The sequence below is a fragment of the Ursus arctos genome, unplaced genomic scaffold (genome assembly GCF_023065955.2).
Source record: "Ursus arctos isolate Adak ecotype North America unplaced genomic scaffold, UrsArc2.0 scaffold_21, whole genome shotgun sequence".
Lineage (NCBI taxonomy): Eukaryota > Metazoa > Chordata > Mammalia > Carnivora > Ursidae > Ursus > Ursus arctos.
In genome coordinates, this window is record NW_026622886.1 from 7,396,284 (window position 1) to 7,419,747 (window position 23,464).

The 23,464-nt window shown below is 50.4% G+C and overlaps 1 protein-coding gene across 5 annotated transcripts in view; it reads left to right on the forward strand.

Annotated features, from left to right (window-relative positions):
- The window catches only part of LARGE1 (LARGE xylosyl- and glucuronyltransferase 1), a 516,017-nt gene that overhangs the window by 135,774 nt on the left and 356,779 nt on the right, over positions 1-23,464 (forward strand). For all 5 annotated transcript variants that reach the window (XM_044384456.3, XM_026499721.4, XM_044384455.3 and 2 more), the window contains one exon: positions 1,203-1,390. In XM_044384456.3, coding sequence (XP_044240391.1) covers positions 1,285-1,390 — 106 coding nt within the window. In that variant the 5' untranslated portion in view covers positions 1,203-1,284. The remainder of the gene's footprint in view (positions 1-1,202; positions 1,391-23,464) is intronic.

Below are 23,464 nucleotides of genomic sequence, written 5' to 3' on the forward strand. Positions count from 1 at the left end.
GCAGACAGTTCAACTGGAACATAGTCCCATGGGGCTTAAGGGTTATGGCAGAGGGAAGGACATATTATGGGAACACCCAAACCAGTAGTTTCACAGACATCTGTCCTTTGGGGATGGGAAGCCTTGTATGGCCTCCTGCAGGGGTAGGTTCTGCTCCTTGTAGGAGGCTCCTAACATGGGGACCCCTCACTCTCCCTGCAGCCAGTGTGACCTCACAGTGAGATTGCCTGGTGTGTTGGTTTTTAAATTCCTTTTTAAGGCACATGACCTGCTGGTCAGGTCCCCAGGTGAAGGATCCTGGGCCTCTACTCCGTGTGCATTGACCTTCTCCCTCTTCTTTGAACACGTCTCAGCAAGTCTTCTGCATGGCCTGAGGACTGGCTCTCTGCAGGCTGGCCGCAGGTTATCTGTGTTCCTCTCCGTCTTTTGCACATTTTAATCATTTCCATGCTTTTCTGGACATCCTCTTCCGTATTAAAGGTAGAAGCTATTGAGACAGTCCCTGGTGAATGTTTTGAGGTTATCAGCTGTGATGGGGATGTAGTTCCCTGCAGAAGACGTTGTGGCCGGTTCACTCGCCTCTCCTCTGAGTGTGCCGTCGCGCAGCCCCCAGCGCCTTCCGCAACTATCCCCGTCTCGAATTCAGGAACTGTTCTGCCATCTTGAGTGCCCACAGATTGGTCAGCAACTTCGTTATCTTTCCACAGAGGTCCGTGCACGGCTCAGTCATCACATTTTTGGAGTTCCCGTGGATGTTTTATGTTGGTTTCTCTTGTTAGACTGTGTTCCTTAAAGCTAACCCGCATTCCTGTTGTGTAGAAAACATGACACCTGTTAGTGCTGGGTACATACAAGTGCTAACTAAATGCATTTTTAGTAAGTGTGTTAGTTCAGGCTTCAAACTAATCTGTACTGTAAAATACTTGTGTGTGTGTGTGTGTGTGTGTGTGTGTGCAAGAGAGAGGGAAGGAGGGAGGGAGAGATGTCATAGTTTTCATAAAACAGCCCGTATTTGCTTTTTAAAGAGCTGTCCCCGTTTTGATGGACTGTAAGACTGCAGCGTTGTCTCTCGGACTAGAAGGTCAGCAGGAAGTCGTGGAGGAGCTGGATACTCTCAGAATCTACAGGATATCTCTCCTCTGCAATTCGCATCCTTTTACAGTGCTGGGAACTCAGCGCTTCCTCTTTGCTCTTCCTTTCAGAAAGTATTATGAGGGAGGCCGAGGACCCCATGCTCCAGGCAGAGAAGCGGCGCTGGGATTAGGGGTTGCCACTTCTGAGAGGATGCTGGGAATCTGCAGAGGGAGACGGAAATTCCTGGCTGCCTCACTGACTGTTCTCTGCATCCCAGCCGTCACCTGGCTTTACCTGTTTGCCGGGAGCTTCGAAGGTAAGAAGGCGGCTTCCGCACAGGGAGGGGGAGGAGGAAGAAAAAGGACACGGGCTGTCCCAGCGTCCTCGAAGCCCCTCCAGGTCATCTGATCCCAACTTGTCACTGGGTGGAACAGGAGGATATTGGCAGGGGTGCGGACACGGGCCGAGACTTGGTTTACACGGGTAGTGGGAGGAAGTCCATAGCAAGGAGGACAAAAGGCAAACAAAAGCAATGCAGATATGAGGTCTACCTGCATACAGGAGGTGACGCATATGTCAAATGCCAACTTTGCACGTCGATCACCATGTCAATCAGGGGCGAGAGGTTTGGGCCCCACAGGGGTTACTTCACTGTTCATTGGCCAGATGCTTCATTCATTCTTCGGTCTGTTCATTGATTCACACACTGAATATTTGGTTGTCACCGTCGCCACTGCTGTCTGAGCATCTCTGCTGAACCAGGCGCCGGGAAGGTGGCGAGAGCGGATCTGGACGTTCCCAGGGCCGTGGAGGAGGCAGGCGGGTTAGCACGGGACCGTGGCGCAGTGCCACGCCTGTTACAGCGAGGCAAGCCCGGGGCGCCGTGCGAGACGGTTGTTGGAGCTGTCAGGCCGGCCGGTGTGAAAGATAATCAGTCACACTGACTGGCCGAAGAGAGGCATGTAACAGAAGAGCTGCCTTCCCCAAACAAATAAAAACAAACACCAATCCCTGTCACTTTGCAGAAAGTAGTAGAGAAGACAGGACTCGTCATTCTTCCTGCCAGCAATTTCACGGGCAGCGCCATGTTCCGCATATTGGAGATGGTTTTCTTTTTTCTTTTTTTTTTTTTTTAAAGATTTTATTTATTTATTCAACAGAGACAGAGACAGCCAGCGAGAGAGGGAACACAAGCAGGGGGAGTGGGAGAGGAAGAAGCAGGCTCATAGCAGAAGAGCCTGACGTGGGGCTCGATCCCATAACGCTGGGATCACGCCCTGAGCCGAAGGCAGACGCCCAACTGCTGTGCCACCCAGGCGCCCCCGGAGATGGTTTTCTGAGCTTCAGGGAGGGAAGGAATGGCAGTGTCGAGGAGCACACTCTCTTTTTATTTATCCCCATGATTGAGGTCCAGAAAAAATCTCAAGGGAGAATCTGTCTCAAGGAAGTCACTACTGTGTTTTCATTTTCTTCAAAGATTTTATTGACTTATTTTGAGAGAGAGAGTGAGTGAGGGGAGGGAGACAGAGAAGCAGGCTCCACGCTGAGCATGGAGCCCGACGTGGGGCTCAGCCCCACAACCCTGAGACCATGACCTGAACCAAAATCAAGAGTCGGATGCTCAACCCCCCACCCCCCTTTTTTTTTCAAAGATTTTCATTTTTAGAGAGAGTGTTACTACTGTGTTTCTAAACATTTCCTTTATGCATAATTTTGTTGACAGCTCAAGGCGACCTTTTAAGTAGGAGTTCCACTTCACTTTCTGAGGTTTGCTCAGCTGAACATGAGTGAGGTGGCACCATGTGCCTGCAAAGTGGGAAAGTGCCCAGTGCCACACTCCATCACGTCCCTGTCCCCACACATCCCTGGGGTAGAGGAGCTTCGAGCAGCTAAGTGGGGTAAATTATGCCATGGCAGTGGATGATTAAGTTTTGGCAAAGAGCGGAGCACCTGGGTGGCTCAGTCGTTAAGCGTCTTCTTTCGGCTCAGGTCATGATCCCAGGGTCCTGGGATTGAGCCCCGCATCAGGCTCCCTGCTCGGCGGGAAGCCTGCTTCTCCCTCTCCCATTCCGCCTGCTTATGTTCCCTCTCTCGCTGTCTTTCTCTCTGTCAAATAAATAAATAAAATCTTTAAAAAAAAATCACTAAAAAAAAAAAAAAAAGTTTTGGCAAAGAGATTCAGAGGGAGGAAGGTGAGTTGCTATTGATCCTAGAAGAGACCAAAGGAAGCATGGTGCCAGGGACAATGGAAGAGCCTTGTCAAAAAAGGTTGAGCACGCCCAGTGCCAGTCCAGGGCTGCTACAGGAGAACATTGACTCTGCCAGTACAACCGGATGAGTAGTGATACTAATAATGTCATAATAATAACAACAATAACGAGGATGATTGTGTTGCAGGCATTTCTGTGGGCCAGGTGTGGTTGCCAGAACTTTGCATGCATTGACTCTTTCTCAGTGGTAATCCCATGTAGCAGGAACAGAAGAGGACAGTGAGGCAGAAGTCCTTCAGTGATTGTTGAAGGCCCCAGAGCCAGTCAGGGTGGATCTGGGTTATTGGACTCAAGATCTGGGGTTTCTAACTACAATACCATGTTGTAGTTTGGGACTTCGGCGAGGTAGCAGGCTTTGGCGAGGGGTTTGTTGGGGGTGTCACATGACCTTTCTGGGTGGCTGTGAGCAGAATTTGTCTTGTACTCATTGATGGATATCCAACCCCAAATGATTTTGGCAACAAGGGAATTTGGGGGCTAACAAAACCAGTAGGTTCAAAAGTAGGCTTCAGGAAGGGCTGGATCCAGGGGCTCAAATGATATATTTGTAGCCCAGTTTCCTTCCTTCTCTTTGCTCTACTTTTCTCTGCCTTGGTTTCTTTCAGGGCAGTTTTATCTACACAGAGGAAGCTTTAGCTTACAACTTACCCTCACCAGGGCTTGTAGAAAGAGTTCTTTCTCCCCCTAATTCTGCAGTATTGCTTTTGATTGGATTGCCCCTGGTCACTTGTGGTCCAGAGACTAATCACTACAGCTGGGGGAGGCTGTGAGGCCAGCCTTGTGCCCTGTGCCTATTTTTGGTCATAGGGTAGAGAGGAGTTCCCTAAAACATGTGAAGTCAGAATGGGGGAGGGGTGGCCCCCAAAGGTAAGTGGTGGAGTTTCCCAAAAAGGAGACTGGGAGTTGATCTGCGGTATGGAGAATTCATAATCAGCTGTGCTTAGTGATAGGTTGATATCAGCTGGAAATCTGGGCCAGGCCTGGCGGATGCAGTGACCACGACCCTTGACTTTGAATGATCGTATTAGATTGGCAGATAGATGACAGGATATTGGAGGATTGAAGAAATAATACTCCGAGGTGACCTGCACAGACTGGGTGTCGGTGCCCTATTTATCAACACGATGCTTAATCATAAGTCCTCCCCTTGAGACCAGATCACAAACGGCATTAAACAGGGGCTGGATGATGTGAGGACATTAACAAGTACTCTTGCTGGAACGACAAAGGCGATAGATGTCTTTTATGGGGTATCCGTTAGTCCATAGCTGGGCCACAGCATTTGATCTGGATGCCCCCCTTTCAGAGCAGGCGAGACAAGTCAGCACAGTGAGGAGAATCTAGGTGAATGACAGTGCCCATTCAAACCTCGCTACGTACAAAACAGTGGAAGGGACTGGGGCTGCTGACCTTGGAGAAGCAGAAGCTGCACGTGTACACGATCGGCTTCCGCAAGCAGTCGGGGCTGTCACCTGAAAGAGAGATGGCCCCCAGATCTATGGAGGTACGTGGCAGGGAGCCGGCTGTCAAGCTCATCATGGTAAACGACCGCTCTGTCCAGGGCTGGAGTGAGCTGCCCTGAGAGGGAGTGAACACCTAACGTGAGAGGTGTATAAACAGAAGTGCAGTGCAGTGTGGCGGGAGGGGGGAGCTCGGCGTCAGGGCCGAGTGGACAGGATGACCTGCCTGACCTGTCCGGACCCAGCGATCCGGAGACTCTAGAAAAGGCAGTCTTTACTGGCAGACAAAGGGTACGTCCCTGCCGGTTGCCATCAGACATCCGTGCATTTCCAAAAGAGCCCGTGGAGACATTCTTTTCTCTGTAGTTAAACATAACAACTTTGCAATCCATTTATCGACACCCTTGAGTTTTCTGTTTCAGGACAGGTGGAGCCATAAATAAGGGACAGAGTTGCTGCCTGCGTTCATGGAAATGCTCTTTATACTTTATGTGAGTTTGTTTTTCAAGCCTGTTTGAATTCAGTGGGTCTCCTGGAGATACAGATGCCCTCAGCGTAAAGTTTTGGAGTTAGATCACACGCAGCAGCAAGATCTGTTGAGAGCGCACTACGTGGGTGGGTGGGGGGATCTCAGGCTCCAAATGAGCTGAGCCAGAGTAGCTGGGTGACTGGGGGTACGATCACTGCTCTCTCTAGGCCTTCGTCTCCTGCCGCATGAAATGACGTAAAACTGAAGGTCGCCTGTGGGGGCTCTTGGGGCACTAACATTCTAGAACTTTTCTGTTCTGAGCATCTGATGTGAAGGAATTGGAAATGACTAGCATCTTCCCCAGTTAATGGGAAATACGTCCAGAAGAGGGAATGGGCTGGCTGTGATTTATTCCTGAGTGTGGATCCAGGATCGACGCATCAGAGTTGTGGGGAAGCAGGCATTGTCTTAATATAAGAAGGAACTCCTGTGGTAAGAGTTAGATTAGAGCCCACTGTCTGGGGAAGTGATGAGATCCCCATGCCCAGAGCTGTTTGTCAGAAGCCACGTGGCTATTGGTTACGGATACTGCTCAGGGGGATGTTTTTGCTGGTACTTCAACTTCCAAGTTCCTAAACCCTCCTTCCCTCGTTTCTCCTCCAAACCACCTCTCTTCCTGTAGCATCTCAGTGACCCTTCCCAGCTGCCCGTCCTTCACGCTCAAAGCGGTGAGTCTTGGCTTCGACCGTTGGGTCTCAGCTGAGCACTCCAGCCTCTGACCCTTCACGAGGTTGGCCTGTGCCGCACGAGTCCAAACTCCTTGTACTGCTATTTCTTCACACCTGCTTTACTTTTCTTGTTTTTTTCCTAATCACCTGTCTTCACAAGTGAGTACCAGCGTCAGGAAGGAAGGGCGGGATCCTCTTCGGTCCATCCTTCCATCTCTACAGGAGCCAGGAGAACCGTTTGGTGGATGCGTGAATGAGCGAAGAAGGCCCTCTTCTGACTTGGAGGGCTGACGACTCTCCCTGTTGCCTCCTGGATTCTCTCCAGACTCCTGATCGTGGCTCGAGGTCTTTCACAGGCATTTTCCCTCAGCTTTTAATTTCCATCTTCACTCAGGTGAACGCCTCATTGAGCGCCCTGAGAAAACTTCGGTTTTTCTGCTTCTTAATGTTAGCTCGTGGCTCCTTCTGCCCAGTATGCAAGTCTCTTTTTTTTTCCACTACCCTTCCTCCCAGCCAGCCTCTTCAATGCCCATGTTCAGTGTCATTTTCCCCTAGTGTCTGATCCCGTGTGGAAGCTTCTGGGACAGCACTCATCAAGAAGGGGTAGTTTGCTTGTTTGGGGTCTTTCTAGCCACGTGGCTTTTGAGTTTTGTGAGACAGGGGACTGTTTTACTCATCTTTACGTTTTCAGAGTCTGGGCGTCCCTCTTAGTGGGTCGTCAGTGTGAATGTTGACCGGAGGGGAGTCTGGATATGGAGGGGACTCAGAAGCCACTGGTAGCCAAGGGCTCTTCTGGGGCTCTGAGCACCTGTGATTTTGCGACCACAGAAAATGGCTCCAAGAGCCTCACCTTCCTTGTGGATGTGATGTTAAGTCTGGAACTTGAGGAAATTCTGCTTAAACACACCTCCGTTTGAGTTTAGGTTGTGCCGATCACTTTCTCCCGGAGTCCCCTTTCCTCGTGGGTATGTGAGTTTTGTTCGAAGGGTGGGGCTCCTTCTCTCCTGGCCCTCAGGAAGATGGTGTTCAGCTGTTACTGAATCCCCCGCATGTGGAAAAAGCGTGCTTTTCCGCCATTCAGAAGATTGTTCACACGTGCTGCCCCCCGAGAGTTTATAACCAGCTCCGTGGAGAAGCTTGTTCCAGAAGCTTTCTGTGGTCAGGGAAGCAGGCCAGCGAGGGTGTGGGTGTGATTTGAAAGCGGATGTTCTTCCGAGGATGTAAAGTCCTGAACATTTAAAACCCGTGTCATGAACAGGCACGGGATGTTAATTTCTGGACTGGTTTCGGCCCACACCCACGTTTTCGTTCACTGTTCCGGCCATCCTTAGCGCCGCAGATTCCTCCTGACGTGAATGGTCTGAGAGTCGTCTTGATACATTTCAACAGAAAGAAATGGGGTCCTGACATTGGACTGTTTTTGCGGAGTTGCACTGAGAACCAAGGAGTTGTAAGTTAAATGTTTTCTTTGCTTTATCACTGTGGGGAATACGGGGCACATGAACCGTGGAATAGGACAGGTGGGGGGTGGGGGGGAGGGGGGAGTCTTTTATCCAAGCAGAGCTTGTCCAGACGTGAACGATTGATTCCCCAGCCTCCCGTCCGCTTCCCTCGGCCCAGAGACTCTGCCGGGAGGCTGGTGAGTTCAGTGTGCAGGGTGCTAGTGAATGATTTGCTCAAGGTTTCAGTATCCCCTGGGGCTGGGCCCTGTGGCAGCTGTGATGGCAGCCAAGCCCTCCTGCCTTCCTGCCAATGGCCCAAACAGATCCCTTAATGAGGGTATTACGGGGTCCAAGAACACAGGGTGCCGGATGCAAAATGAAATGGAAACTATTGTATGAGTTGTGTTTAATACGTCAGACATGGAGGGCTTTCCTGGCCGATGCCTACTAGCTGTTAGCGAGCTCCAGCGGGAGCCTACAAAGAGGGTGTGAGCGAGCCAGCGGCGAGTGGAGACCAAGCCGCAGGTGCAGGGGGCTGCCCACTTCTCTGCGTCCTACCTCGGGCCCGAAAGCATCTCCTTTAGCTCTCAGACTCTGAGGGTAGTTGAAATGTGTCACAGTTGTATTCAGCTGTGGGGTGGTTGCTAAGGCAACCTTTACTTTTGCACCAGCTTTTGGTCGTATGGCCTCATCGGTGGTCCTGCTGGTGGGAGCAAAGGGCCCGATGATGTGGCGTCTGTCGGCGGCGCCTCCTGGAGGAGCTCATGGCTAGAGCCTTGCCCTGGGGGTGAGGAAGCCTGGTGTCTGCTCATCAGCCACCCTGTGTTCCTTTCCTGTGGCTGCGGTAACCAAGTCTCACACTTTGAGGGCTGAAAGGACCACGGACTTACTGTCTTATGGTTCTGGAGGTCAGAAATCCATGGTCAAGTCTCATTAGGCTGAAGCCAAGTGTTGGCAGGGCTGGTTCCTTCTGGAGGCCCCGGCAGGGATCCGTCTCCTGGTCTTTCTCAAGGACAGAGGTGGAGCTCCTTCAGAGTCCTCTCGCTGACTCTGAGCTCTGCTGCTGGAAATTGTCACCTCTCCTCCTCTGACTGCCCTGTCATCTGAAAAGGATGCTTGGGAGTCCATTGAGCCCACCTGGATAGTCCAGGATAATCATTCCATCCTACAAGCCGTAATGGCTTGTTCCTTCTGCCATGGAAGGTAACAGACTGATGGGTTGTGGGGATTCGGACAGGGTCCTCTCTGAGGGGGTCATTGTTTGCCCCCCCCCCCCACGTTGCCTGGTCCTATTCTCCGCCTCCCCTCCATCGTGTTATTCTTTAGAGACAAGACAAAGGGGTGTAGTACCATCTCTTCTCTTATATGGTTATCTTACCCTGCTCTCAGAGTTTTGGGTTCTCTAATGCATATAAACATCCAGCAGGACTTACTGCTCATGAAAAAGGCATTGAATTCAGATGTGTGTGTTCCAAAAAAATTCTAAACCATTGTATTTTGCCTATAATAGATGTTTCATAATGACCAGTTAAGGTTTTCTGAGAAGGCCAGGAACTTCTGCTCTTTGGGGGTGCTCGTCTTAAAGTGATTTTTTAAATTTCAATGGCAATTTAACCAAAGAAGGGGGCATCTCATTCAAAGAGACCTGTATAACCCTTTTGGAATACAATTTGGTATTATCACCTAAACCTGAACATACCCGGGGAACCATTAATTCTGTCCCTAGCCGTATACCAGAGAGAATGTATGTATCTTTGCACAAAAGACATGTACAAGAATGTTCACATCAGCATTGTTTTCCCAAAAGGGAGATACTGAAATGTACATCCACAGTACAGTACACACATAAATAGTGGCACGTTTGTATAGTGAAGTACTACAGAGCAGTGCAAATGAGTATCCTCACGGATAGCACTGAGCAAAAAAAAAAGACACACACGAGTATAGGTACTGGTGGATTCCAATTGTATAGATACAAAACCAGACAAACGTTGATCTAGGGGTAGAGCCTGGGGCCAGGGCCAAAGGAAGACTTTGGGACACTGGTAATTAACTTTTTAACCTGTGATTCTGCAGGTGGGCTCACTTTGTCAAATTTTTCATTTGTAATTCACTTTTCTACACGTGTTATTTTACTTAAAAACAACTATGCAACTCCTGATACTTAAGTGAATTAGAAATTTTTGTGCGGTTTGCGTTCTTTTCAGATAAGAATTTTATTAACCTTTGGGATTTACGAATCTATGTCATTGTTTAACTTTGAAATTCAAATACTTTTTAAGCACGGAAGTTTTCTTTGGGGATATATACTTAACACTTCTCTTGAACCACAGTTCCTTTTTTCCCCTCCTCATCCACCTTACCATTTGGATACACATGCCCCCGGTGAGAGTCTGATCACAGCACTGATGCAAGATCTGAATTTGCTCATAAAGCCCTAATTCTGAAAGCGTGTGTTCATCACTTTGCGACTAGATCAGTGTTCCTACCAGAACTCAGGCAATGACAAATTCCAATTAATACGAAAGTGATGTTATTTCTTAGTATGGATACCAAACCACGTTGGATAAAAGTTTCCATCTGCATTCGTCAACTGACCAGCGTCGTCCTAAAACCCTTGTGCCTGGAAAAGACAATTTTTATTGCAAGGGACGTGAAAACATGGAAAGGCTATATACCATTTAAACTATAACCACAGTAGAAGGGATAGCAGTTGCTAGCTCTTGGTTAGACAAATTGGCTGCATCTGGCCCGCAATTGTGTTGTGCTTGGCTGGTGCATTGCTTTTACCATTTTTGGCTTGATTATTGACCATTAACACTTGGGAGATTGCACATAAAAATCGTGATTTCTGGCTTTCCTTAACAACATGGAAAGATCTAGCAACCCGGACCCTCCTTTGATCCTAGTGGCTGTCGGCCGGAGCGGAGTCCTAGCGGTTCCTTTGCACAGTGCACGAACGCTCTAGTGTGTCACAGTCCGCCTTCGTGGTTGGTCCCCGTGTTGCTCTGTGGCTGTTTTATGCAGAGCCAGACCGAGAAGAGCGAGCCCCTGGTAGATCCTTATGTCACTCGTTGGCCTTGGCTGGCTCAGTTAGACTTTGCATTTGGACTTCTGGCTTTCTCTGTGCCGTGTGCCGGGCTGGGGATGTGACCTGCATTTCTCTTAGGTCTCCCTCCAGCTTCACGCTTCTCCCAATTGACAGACGAGGAAGCTGAGGCTCGGGGGGTTGGGCTCCTTGGCCGGGGTCAGCCAGCTGGTAACTCGGGGAGCTAGCATTCGAACTCGGGTTCAGGCCCTGCGCGCTGCTCACTCTCAACGACTTGCAAATACGAAAGCGACTAGCAGAGGAGATCTTAAAGTCCGGATGCTCAGGTTCCAGACCGGAACAAGACAAAACCCCATCTTGGTCGAGAAGGCAGGCCATATTCTGTGGCTGGCAGGATTATTATAAGCCAGTATAAGCGGAGAATATGATTAGTCTTTTCGTGTAGTTTGCATTTTGCCTCCACCGCTGACTTCTACAATTAAGAGCAGGAGGGAATTTTAGGATTTCTCTCAGCAGCCTGACAACCGAAGCAGATAAAACCTTTGAAAAACACTTGAGGACTGGGGGTGGGGTGGGGTGTGAACATGTCCCCAAGGGACAAGCAGTGCTATTTAAATCTGATTGACAGTAGACCTGGTACTTCGCACCGCTGCCGGTCGGTTCCTCCCCTCGAGGAAAGGGAAGCGTGATTGTAGCTCCTGTGTGTGTTGGGAAGGCTGAACAAAGTCCCTGTTAGAGTGATGGCTGTTCAGGACATGTCTGTTTTCTTCCTCTTCTCCTGTTTTCCTGGAGTGTTGGAACGCCGTCCTGGGGGAGGGGCAAAGGATCCCCCACCTGGTCCAAACAAGGCCCAGGGAGCCTCCTGGAGTCTAGAGAACTGGCCGCTTCTTAAGCTCGCAGCCTCGGCTGCCGGTGCAGTTGGAACCGTCCCTCAGACCGTCTGTATCACCACGTGACTCACTCTTCCTTACCTCTTCGTACCCTTCTAGTAGAGACCAAAGATGAAGGTCACATTCGTTCATTTCTGTATCCATCTGCGTTTCTGTCCAGCCGCCGTTGTCCCTGTAGGTGTTGGAAAGCAGGGGGAGGAGGCGGGGAAGCCGAGATGTGTGCCTGTGGTCGTAGATGTACCTGCAGCTGCTTGCGGACCCAGGGACCGTGTTTGGAGAAAGGAAGCTCTTCCACGTGGATGGCCTGTGGGGAGAGCATTCGAAGAGGACCATGCTCTGGCACCATATTGAATCCCCTCTGTAACAAGATTTGTCTTCCGGGGCTGGAGCTGAGTCAGCACACCACCTCTCATTCCCAAACTTCCCCTTAAATGCTGTGTGTCCCCAGCTGAGGAACTTAACCTCTCTGAGCCCAAATTGCCGCCTCTAGAATTGAGGTGCTGCTCCCTCTTTAACAGGGCTTTTGTGCAGGTGAAAAGGAGTTCATCGTGCCTAATACAGAGTTGATTCACAGAGTCCTTTTGTGTTCAGCCATGTTTTTACATGCCGACTGTGCTCTCTGAAGCCTAAAAAAAAAAAAAAAAAAAATCATGGGCTCACCGGAGTTGAATGTTTAAGATTATGCTGTTAGGGAGCCTGGCATCATCAGGATCCTTCTCTTTGCAGGGTGGGCCCCTTTGATAATGGGTATTTGCCATTTTTGCTCCAGCAGAGGGCACTCCGTGTCCCGTCTCCTGCCTCCCATTGAATTCTCCTGTGGGGTGTTGAAGCTGGAGGTGAGATCCGAGGCAGGAAGCCTCTCCAGGGCACCAGTAGTCAGCAGTGACAATCAGGTAGCATGGTTCTGCCGAACAGAAGCTTTCTCACGTATGTTTAATCCTCCCACAACTCCGTTATGGCAGGTGGTGGTCTCAGAGATGAGGCCCCTGGGCTTCAGAGCCATTGGTGGGGCCTACAAGAACATTCATTCAGCACACACAGCCAGGCACTGGTCTGGGACACTGGTGGTTGGGCTTTCCATCCGTGAGCCTGTCCTCTTGTCTCCTGGAGCTCCCTTCCTGGTGGAGGGGGAGAAATGATTCACGGATAGCTTCCTGCTCTGCTGGGTGGGGGTAAATGCAACAAAGAAAAATAAAACAGGGCGAGACAATGGTGAGGGTGACGGGGGAGGGGAAGGTGCTGTTTTAATAGGGCGGTTGGATGGGCCTCTCCGATGGGGGACGTGTAAGCAGAGCGGGGCAGAGGGGAGGAACAACATTTCAGGCAGAAGGAACAGCGAGAAGTGGAGGGTGGCTGGCGCCTTGTGGAAGGGCGAGGAGAAATCGGGTGGGCTGGAGAGGGAGTGTGCTGGGCCAACTCAGGAGAGGCAGGCGGGGCCTCCACGTGGGCCGGGGGGAGTGGGCCTTAGAGCTCTGTACCCTGATTCCTTCATTGTCCTCATCTCCTCAGGAAGCTTATTCCTGGGACCCCCCTTTGGCCACTAAGCTCAGAGGAAACTGAGCAAGTGTTTCCGCGTCCAGCCTGGAAGGCGCTCTGGTTCCAGATTTGCCAGGTGATCAGAATCACCTGGGGCCGTTGTTGAACTTGGAGTCTCCTGGCCCACCCTGTCCCAAAGCTCCGGCTTAGATAGGCTAAATGGGGTTCTGCAGCTGAGGTGCCTGTGTTTTCAAGAAGTGCACCGGGGAGCCTTGTCTTCTGGCAAGTTTGGCAAGATTCTAGATCCTTCTCTTTTCTGTGTAAGTTCTCTTCTTTGGGTGGCTGATCTCAGCTCCCCTCTTTGGCTCCGTGGGCTCCAGGACGTGGATTCGATAATGGTCGATAATGATCGGGTTGGTGATGACAGCATGGGTTGAGTGCCTGCAGATTGTTCTCTGTAGCGTCCCAGCTTATGCTTTGTCCCAGACGGTGAAATCTCCATCCTCCCACCGGGTTCCTGAGGGAGAGCTTACCTGCAGGCAATTTATCTAGTGTTGGATTCCACCTCCCTTACGTAACTTCCCTCTTTTGCAGAGTTGTTGTGTCGACTAGAATAATGGTGTGCCTTGCTCAGAAGAGTGCCTGGCACGTGACGAGTGCCGGATACATTGCTTTTGTCACTAGTATTCACCCTAATTTCTGCACCCTTGCTCTTCTGTCGTCATCTCCGAATCCTCAGTGTTTGGCACGGCACCTGGAACACAGGAGTTGCTCAACAAGTGTTAAGTGCCTGAAATAGAAATACCAGCCCTTTACTTACCGAGGATATAGGTTCTTTTTTTTTTTTTTTTTAAAGATTTTTTATTTATTTATTTGACAGAGATAGAGACAGCCAGTGAGAGAGGGAACACAAGCAGGGGGAGTGGGAGAGGAAGAAGCAGGCTCATAGAGGAGGAGCCTGACGTGGGGCTCGAACCCGGAACGCCGGGATCACGCCCTGAGCCGAAGGCAGACGCTTTAACCGCTGTGCCACCCAGGCGCCCCGAGGATATAGGTTCTTGAAATAACTCCTCTGTCCTTCACAGCAAGTAAGGTATAAGTCCTGACCTTCCCATTTCACAGATGAGGAAACGGAGGCCCAGGAAAGTTCAGGAAGTTGCTCAGGGTTCCAGAGCTAGCGCGTGGTAGAGCTGAGGCTTAGCCTGGGGAAGTCGGTGTTCGCCCAGATCCCGCTAAGATCCCTTCCATTCATCTCTTAAACGGACATGGAGATGTTTCTCTGTTCTGAGTTCCTTTCTTCCTGCTTCGTTCTCCGCGGGGATTGGGAAAAGCTGATCGCTCCCCCTTGTATGCATAACCCTTCACGTGTACCCGGAAAGTATACTAGAGCAAAACTTCGAAAGGTGTGAAGTGTCCAGTTGTGTTAACCTTTCTTTTCAAGCTCTGGGTTTTCTTTGCTGTCCCTTGGGCTTATCTGCCAGTTGCCTCTGCCTTGTGGATGGTTGGATCCATACTTCAGGGACAGAGAAGGGTCAGCCTGTTCTGAGCAGTAGAGCTAACTAGCCTGTGCTTTCCCCCACCCGGAAACCATGCCTGTGATTTCTGCTTCCCAGCATGCAGTGCATGGCTCCCTCGAGGGGATGGGGGCGGGGCGCATGTCGGGCTCCGAAACCGTTCAGATCTGTCCAGAAATGAACGTAGGTGCTCCTCCGTGCCGCTCGTGGGAGCCGGTGCTGAGGTGGCAGCGAGTGAGGCAGGTCCGGGTTAGCAGCATCTCACCCACGGCTTAATCCCATGTTTTGGATAAACACTCCGAGGTGAGTGGCACGAAGGGGCGGATGAGTAAAGATCTCAGAGAGTGCGTATTTATGAAATCTTTGTTTCCCCCCTCACCACCTCTCTCTTAATAGAGAGTCCTGCCCAGGTGGCTCTCTGAGCCAAAAGGAGTCTGCTTTTTCCCTTTGGTCCACTCCTCTGCCCCAGACAGTCTCTGCACTGCTTTCCAGATGCTTCCGTGACAGGTAGTTATCAGAGACCCTTGAGTTGCATATTTTCTCAGCTGGTTCACTCATTCAGTTCCCAGGTGAAGTCTCTGGGCTCCTTCCGGTGTTGAGACCATTCTTCTGTCCGTCCTTTCTGCGGGACCATGGAAGTTTGTGCTATGAGCATTGGCTCTGTGTGCTGTTCCCAGCACTTGCGTTACTTTTTGCAACATCCCCTCAGGTAAGTCCTATCCTTGTCATCCTGCTATAGGTCGAGTGCAGCGTGTTAGAAAACTTAGCCTAGGTTGCAGACCCAGTTCGTCTGGCTCAGAGCCTGTGCTCTTAACTACATACATATACACGGCCTCCTGCTTCCCTCCCTTCCATAATGGTCAGCAGCATGGTGTGGTTCTTCCTCTGTGCAGAGCACTGTGCCAGCCATGGGGGAACAGGGGAATATGATTTTCCAGGGCATGGGGTTGGCATAGAAATTCAGAAGTCCAAACCTGGTGCCAGTGCGATGAGAACACTGCGCTCCACTCAGTGGGCCGTGCATGGGCCACAGGTCAGCAAAGGGCTTCACTGGGGAGTGATCCTGGAGCTAGGTGTTAAAAGGGCAGTAAGTGTGTTCTGGGGATTTGTGAGAGCATTTTTGTCATTTGGGAAGACACAGGACAGTGAAACCACAGGGCAAGAGGGATTTGGGAGGTGTCTCCTGTGCCCTGTACATTGTCATGGCCATCAGAGGAGCGTGCACCTGAGCGTGAGGACAGCAGGCGACTCAGGATGGAAGGGACATCGGGCTGTGCAGACAGAAAGCTCGGGGTTTGAACTCTGTCTGCACACAGCAGCTGTGGAACCACAGGCACGCCTCTCACCTTGTCTGCGCCTCTGTTTCTCCTGCACAAATGGGAACAGCACTACCTTCATCCAGAGTTCCTCAGAGAGCTGAGTGTGAAGATTTATGTAGGCACCTGCTGCATACTGGGCTGTCCTTGAATTGCAGCTATTTGTTTTATTTTATTTTTGATGAGATCATTTATCAATAAACTTTAGGTCTGTAATTGCAAATCAAATATAGTATTAAAAAATGTCTTTGGCACATAGCTGTTGCCCAGTAAATAGAAGCAGGGGCTTCATGTGCATGCAGTTGGACTGGACTCGTTGCCGGCAGGGTCTAACGGGAGAAAGCACAAAATGAGAACGGAGGGCGGTCAAGTGGATCGCCGAGGGTCACCTGGCTGGTAGGCGGTGGTGCTCACTTTCTCAGCAGCTCTGAGAGTCCAGCTGGGCTAGCATTCTTTCTCTTAGAGAAAATTAAGATCCAGGGAAGCTGAATGTCTGGTCCAGTCATTCAAGTCCTTGGCACCTAGAATGGACTGTCACTAAATAGCCATGTGGCAGGTCAAGGATTCCTCTGTTTCTTAACCTGCAGGACGGAAGTGATGCAGATCTTCCCCGCCCACCTCAAAGAGTTGTTAGGGAGACCAGACAAAATAGTCCCCGAAGAAGAAAACTAAGAAGTATGTAAAGGTTAGCTGGCTCGACAAAGGACAGGTGGAATTTTATTACCAGTTCCTGATTTCCCGGGGTGCCCCTCCTGAGTCCATTCCCATTTTCTAGGGATAAGGAAAATGTCTGGAAACTAGTTTTGGTCCACACAAGGATCTTAGGATAGTAGTCAGAAAGAGGAAATGCCTCCTCCCTCTGAATACAGCTGAGGTCTGCAGGGTTAGAAGGTGGAGGCACTTGGTCGTGGAGCAGAATTTGGATGGTGGCCGTGAGGTGAGCCAGACGTGGCTGGCCGGAGCTTTCTCCAGAATGTGCCTCCAGGACCTGGTGATGGGAAGGGGGGCAGAGTCCGGCAGACGCAATGGCTGGTTTGGGACATCTTGATAGCAGAATGGGGATCTGACCACGAACACCCTCAACCTGGTCACACCTGGGTGTTGGGACCTTGGAACCAGTGACACCCAGCAGTGAGGTGAGGTAGGATGCCAATGTCAGCAGTCTTTGCTAGGAAAAAGAATGTTCTGTGGAAAGAAAGACTGGGATGGCTATTTTCATTTCCAGTGTGAAGTAGACACTGTACTTTCATATTCGTCATGAAGCAAAGTGTGGCTGGAATAAGGCAGAAGGTGCCAGCAGTGGCTTTAGTAGGTGGTGCTGTCGGGATGAGCTAGGATGGCAGGTGCGTGGTTCTTGTATCCTAAGGCTTGGTTGTAAGTCGGATTCTACCGCTCACCAGCTGCATCGCTGGGGAGCAGTCCCGTGCTCTTCCTGAACCTCTGCTCCTCAAGTTATAGGTGATGGTTGGGACAGATGAGCTAATACAGGACGGGAGCTTTGCACACGTGGTGCCAGTATTTGGGGGTCATTCAGCAGCCGTTAGGTCCCTTTAAGGGAAATGGGATCAGAAAGAAGTAGCATCTGTCAGACACTTATGTGTGCTCGGCACTGTTCTCTGGGACTGACACAGATGCCCCCCCCCTTCAGTCCTCATAGCTGCCCTGCGAACTAGGTCTTCTCATTATCCCCACGTGCAGGTGAGGAAATTGACGTACAGCGAGGTGAAGTTACTTGCCCAAGGTCACTCTCCTTGGCGGTAAAGGAGGCAGCCCCAGGAGCCCTGCTTTTAGTTACGGTGCTGTGCTGTCTCCACATGTGGGTCAGAACCCTGTTACCCCTGACAGATGGGGAAACCAAGGCAGCAGGAGATCAAATGCCCTACAGAAACGCGGGTACGTTCCTCACTTGTGGATGGTTAAAAGCTGAAGCTGGTTCTGCTGGGGCTCTGAGCAGAAGGAGGAATTTTTCCATCCCAAACAGAGCATCCTATGGAGGGGGTGGCGTGGAACCAGGCTCCCCGGTCCTCTTCCTTTATGTCTCCTGGCCCTGGGCTTTGGGAAGGTTGGCTCTCTCGGGGGGGGGGGGGTATCTCAGGACCCGACTGTAGGGCTCCTTCTCCCTTCCAGCTGCAGTTCCAGGGCTCGGGGTGTGCTGCCCAGCATCCCCGCTCCTCTGCAGCCCCTCCTGCGGGCTCTGCCGCTGCCCCTGCCTGTGGCTTAGTGAGAAATGACAGTCACGGGGGTGTGGGGGTGTGGGGGTGCTTCAGCTGGAATTGTGCAGCTCTGAGGACTCCAGGCCCCGCAGGGTTGGGCGGTCTCACTGGCTCTGTGTTTCTATACTTGGTTCCAGCATGCTTGTGCATTTAGGAAAGTCTCCTTTCCGCCGGACGTGCTTGCCGCTAGCCCCAGGTGCCGGACATTGGATCTCCCCGTTACTGGTTTTCCTGTGGGTGTTTGCATTCCCGTCAGCCGGCAAGAGCCTTCAGGAGTCAACCTGGCCTTGGGGCCTCTTTAAATTGCCTACTGCGTGTCGCATGTATAGGGGTCGTGAGCACTAGTTGAGATGATGGTCCTAGATTGGCCACTTTTTAAATTTGTCTTTTTTTTTTTTTTTTTTTTAACCTGAAGGAAGTGTGTATCACTTTTTTCTTTTCTTTTTTTAATCTAAAAGCTGGGGCAAAGCAGTCTCCATACTTGAATTACTGGAGCGTTGATTCCGTCCCCGTGTGTACTTTGTGTTCCAGTGTGCTGGTGATTATATACACAGAAAACACACGTGTTCCGCAGACACGTTTTGATGATGCTTTGACTTCCTGTGTGAATTCCAAGCTAGTTCCCTTCATTTGAAAGGCTTGGTTGTGTGTGTGTGTGTGTGTGTGTGTTTTAAGACTTTTTTTTTTTCTTTGAAAGCAAGAGAGGAGAGAGCACAAGCCAGGATAGGGGCACAGGGAGAGGGAGAAGCAGCCTCCCCACTGAGCAGGGAGCCCGATGCGGGGCTCGATCCCAGGACGCTGGGATCATGACCTGAGCTGAGAGCAGACGCTTAACCCACTGAGCCACCCTGGCATCCCCATTTGAAGATTTTTGTTAATGAAATGGTTCCAGTTCCTTCCGTAAGACATGGGCGTAAATGTTGTTCTGCACAAGCCCTGCCCTTCCAGGTTGTCCACCAATTTCACGGTTCCCAAACCCTGAAGCCCAGATGTCAGGTGGTGCGGCATTTGGGGAGTTGGGAATCCTGAGTCTGAGATGAAGATTCACCCCAAGTTTGTGTGTGAGGTTTAGCAGGGAGTGGGGGAGAGGATGCCCCTGTAACTGCCTTTTTTAATGACTCTCCCCCCCCCCAACTCCCTTGAGAAAATCCTGGATTTTTGAGCAGGGAAGACCCACATCACTCCTGCTCCTTTGTACATTTCTACATCCATGTGGAGGTCTCTGGATGGCCAGCTGATTTGAGAGCCTTGTTTCCTACTCCCCTGTTTTCCTCCAGGTATATGTTTGATCCTGGACCAGGGTCTGAGAAAGACACACATCAGGTTAAGGCATGGTCTCTGCCCTAAAGAAAACTTGTTCTCCTGTTAGTCTCAGGTGATAATGACCTTTCTGAAGGTGGTCATTCCGAGGACAATGGGTCCTTGGAGAAAAGCAGACAAGTTGATGGGACCATTGTTGTAGTGGGGGAGGGAGGTTACAAGCGATGGAGAGACTGTGTAGTTGGGGAGGGAGGTTATAGGATGGTCAGAAGTGAAACTAAGTCTTCAAGAGCAGCAGTCTCTTTTGGTGGCCCTGACTGCCCAGTTACAATCCAAAGTTAACTCCTGTGTGACATGTATGTGCACCTGTGTTTGTGAGTCCAGGAGGAAGGACGCCTGACTCTCTGGGGACATCAAGGAAGGCTTCAGGAGGAGTGCCTCTTGGGCTGAGTCTTGCAACATGACAAGGAGCAAGCCAAGGAGAGCGGAGCTGTAAGGCCACACCCTGAGCTGTCGTTGCCGGGGTCATGAGATTGTGATGTGACGGGTGGTCTCTGCCGAGATCATCCAGCGATGCCACAAGTGGTCTTTGAGAGCAGTGTGTTTAAGGAATCGGTCCAGTGGTTTTAGTAGGACAGACACAGATTACACCGGAAGCTGTGGTATCATGTGTGGCCTCAGCAGGTTTCTGTATTAACTTCTGAGCCTTGTGGACATCTTGTCTTCAGACATTCAGGGTGTCCCTTTCTTCTTCTGTATGTATTTGTGAGATGCTGTCATCCCATCCCCTGCCTCCCTCCACGCCCCCGTCTTTGGCCCTCAGTGATTCTGTATTAATAGCCGCGATTAAGCTGCCTCATCTCATCAGGGAGGAGATATTAATCTTCATCAGGCCCAGGGAAGAGCTGGGTTGGTTCCCCCCCCGCCCCATTCCTCCCTCCCCCCCCCCCATTCCCCATGGAGCTCAGAGGACTGCTCCCGTGTCTGCTCTGGAATCATCTGCAGATGTGTTTCAGGGTGTCACTTCTCTGCTTCCCTCTCTTAGCCTCCCTGCATCCAAGCATCGCATGCTATAATTGAAGACCATCGTCAGGGGATGGAGGGAAGGGAGAATTGCTCCCTCCAGTGGGAACTCCCAGTTTCACTGTCCTTGCTGCTGCTGGGAAACTTAGGGCAGAAAGACAGCTGGAAGCTGTAGGCTTCTTGGTTTATAAACTCCCATTCAACCCTGGGAGATACACCAGCCCCCAGGTGAGCTGAGGATCCTGGATGCCAGGGGCAGGAGGCAGAGAGCTTGAGGGCCAGTCAGAGTTAGGATGGAAAGGAGCCATCTCCCAAAGCTCTTCTCCATCCTGTGCTGTTCCTGCTTCTCTGAACCAGCTGCCAACAGTAGCTCATTGTGCATAAACTTCGATTATGTGCCAAGTGCTGTGCTGGCGGAGTAAATCACTCACCAGTGAACTTGCCAGATGTGTATTGTCCATTTTCCAGATGAGGAAAGAGGACTGGGAGGTTGAGTGCCTTTGCCGAGGTGGTGTGGCAAACGGGGAGGAACCAAATTCCATCACAGGTTTCTTGGCTCCTCCTGTTGGGCTCTACCTACCGAGGATGATGGTACAATTTATTGTCCAAACCGGAAGGCTTTAGGGAATGAAGGCAGCTGCTGGGCCAAGAGGCATAAATGGCGACTGGTCCAGGATAACCAAGAAGCGTGGTCTCTTGCCTGTTCTACAACTGGAGGCACAGGGATGCTTCCATGCTGTTTTTGGAAGCAGAGATGGCAAGACAGACCTCATTCTGTCTGCCTCCCTTCCCTCCCACCTCTCCTCCCACCAGGACAGAGCCCTGCTGGCTTGCCACATGGCTGGTGCAGGAGGCCTGATTAGTTTCCATCCCCAGTGAAGAATCTCGAATAACCACTGTCTCCTCTGCTCAGCATGCGGCCTTCATACCCAGGCCACCTTGCAAGATCTATTTAACTCCCTCAACTCAGTGGGATTGGCCTTTTGTCAGCCTCTGAGCACACCCAGGTTGGAAGAACAGTTCTCCCCCCCTCGCCCCCCGCCCAGATGGGCCCTCTTTGCATTCCCCGAGCAATCTTCTTCCTCAGAGGGATTCCCACGACATTAAATTAGCAGAAAATGACATTAGCGCTAAGAACCAAACTCGATTACTGGAAATATGAGTATTTATTGTGAGGAATAAAGCAACCTCCTCTCTACCCCGCACTCTTAGATCAATCATATCCTCACACTGAACTGTATTAATACCGGTTTCCTTTTAGTTGGCAGGCTTGTTTTTGTTTTTGTTTTGCAGATTGTCTGAAAGGCAGAGTATGTAATAATATTACACACCAGCACAGGCAAGTTTGTACGTGACTTTTCCCCTGTGTAATTTGCTGGCTCTCCAGGCTGTGGTCTAGGAGTGTGAATCCTGCTAGCGGCCGCACCCTCTCCCTCTGCGTGGCCCCGTCTCCCTAGAATCTACCCGTCACTGTGCTCCTCTGATCCTTTGATGTCTTTATTTTTGCCCCACACTCTGCCTTTTCCCTGAGAAGTTCCATGGTCCACGCTCAACCCCCCGATCCCCCTTGTACTTGAAACTGTCCCCAGCTCCTCTCTTTGTCCCTGCAGCCCTTCCGGGTCCCTCTGTTAGAGTGTTTAGTGCAGAATTGGTGCTTAATACATGCTATACATGGGGCAGGCATATTAGCTCCTGAAGTTGTTCTGGGGTTAAATAATACACTCAGAATACGAAGAGCGGAGACGGGTACTCGCTAATGAAGATGAGCACTTATGTTTATTGTTAAACTTTGGGAAGGTGATGTAGTGTCAATATTCATTGTGTCTCCATCACTGACGAGACAGCTGCTGTAGCTTGGGGCCATATCGCCTTTCTTTATTTTGTATCCCCAAATACAGGTACACGGTGTTTCATGAATTCAATTGAGTAGATAAGATAAAAGCCCACCTGGGGAAGGGGGGGTTCTGAGAAAGATCCTTTATGCCCCTGAGACCCGAGGGCCAGTTTGAGGACGAGGGTACAGGACCTGAGATTAATTGGAAGGGTTCTGGGTCAGACAGGAAGCAGATGACACACAGGAACGAGGAAGTCTGTTCAAAGCCTGGTGGGTTGTTCCAGGTCGCTGCAGAGCTGAATCTGAGTTTTCCCATGGGATGCCACAGCCTTCTGCGAAGAGGGCAGGAGGATCCTTTTGTACCTACACGGTGCATCTGGAGAAGTTTGGCCTCTACAGCGCTCATGGGGAGCCAGAGTCCTCTGTGGACCTTGAGGCAGATAACCTGAATCTGAGTCCAGCTGTGCCTGAAACTCCTTCTGTGGCTGTGGGCAACTTCCTCCTCCTTTCTAGAATCTGTAAACAAGGGGCTGGGTGTTCGGAGAGTTAAACTTTGTAAGGATTACTATTCTCTCAAAAGGATAAAAACGAAAATCAACTCAATGGATTGTTGAGCTCAAACTTATAAGCGCTAACGCTGTAAGACTCTTAGAAGCAAACATAGGGGTAAATCTTTGTGACTTTGGATTAGACTGGTTTCTTAGATATGACACGAGAAGCAAAAGCCAAAAAAAAAAAAAAAAAAAAAAGATTGGCCTTCATCAGGATACCATATAAGACCTTGGAAGACAGCCTACAACATAGGAGAAAATATTTGCGATCCGATAAGGGACTTGTATCCTTTATAAAGAACTCTTCTATACATCGGAAACTGATGCTGTATTGTAAGTTGGCTAATTGAATTTAAATTAAATAACAAACCAAAACAAAATAAACTTTAAAAAATAACTCTTCTACATCAGTGGAAAGAGAACCCAGTTAAAAAGTGGGCAAAGGGGGACGCCTGGGTAGCGCAGTCGTTAGGCGGCTGCCTTCGGCTCAGGGCGTGATCCTGGCGTTCCAGGATCGAGTCCCACATCGGGCTCCTCCGCTGGGAGCCTGCTTCTTCCTCTCCCACTCCCCCTGCTTGTGTTCCCTCTCTCGCTGGCTGTCTCTCTCTGTCAAAATAAATAAATAAATAAATAAATAAATAAATAAATAAATAAAATCTTAAAAAAAAAAAAGTGGGCAAAGGACTTGAACAGACATTTCTCCAGAGAAGCTACAGTAGTAGCCAATAAGCCCATGAAAAGATGCTCAGTGTCATTAGTCACTGGGGACTGTAAATCAGAACCACAACAGGATACCACTTCACACCCGCTAGGGTGGCTGTTAGCAAAGAGAAAAGAACAAGTGTTGGAGAGGATATGGAGAAACGGGAGCCCTTCTGCACTGCTGGGAGGAATG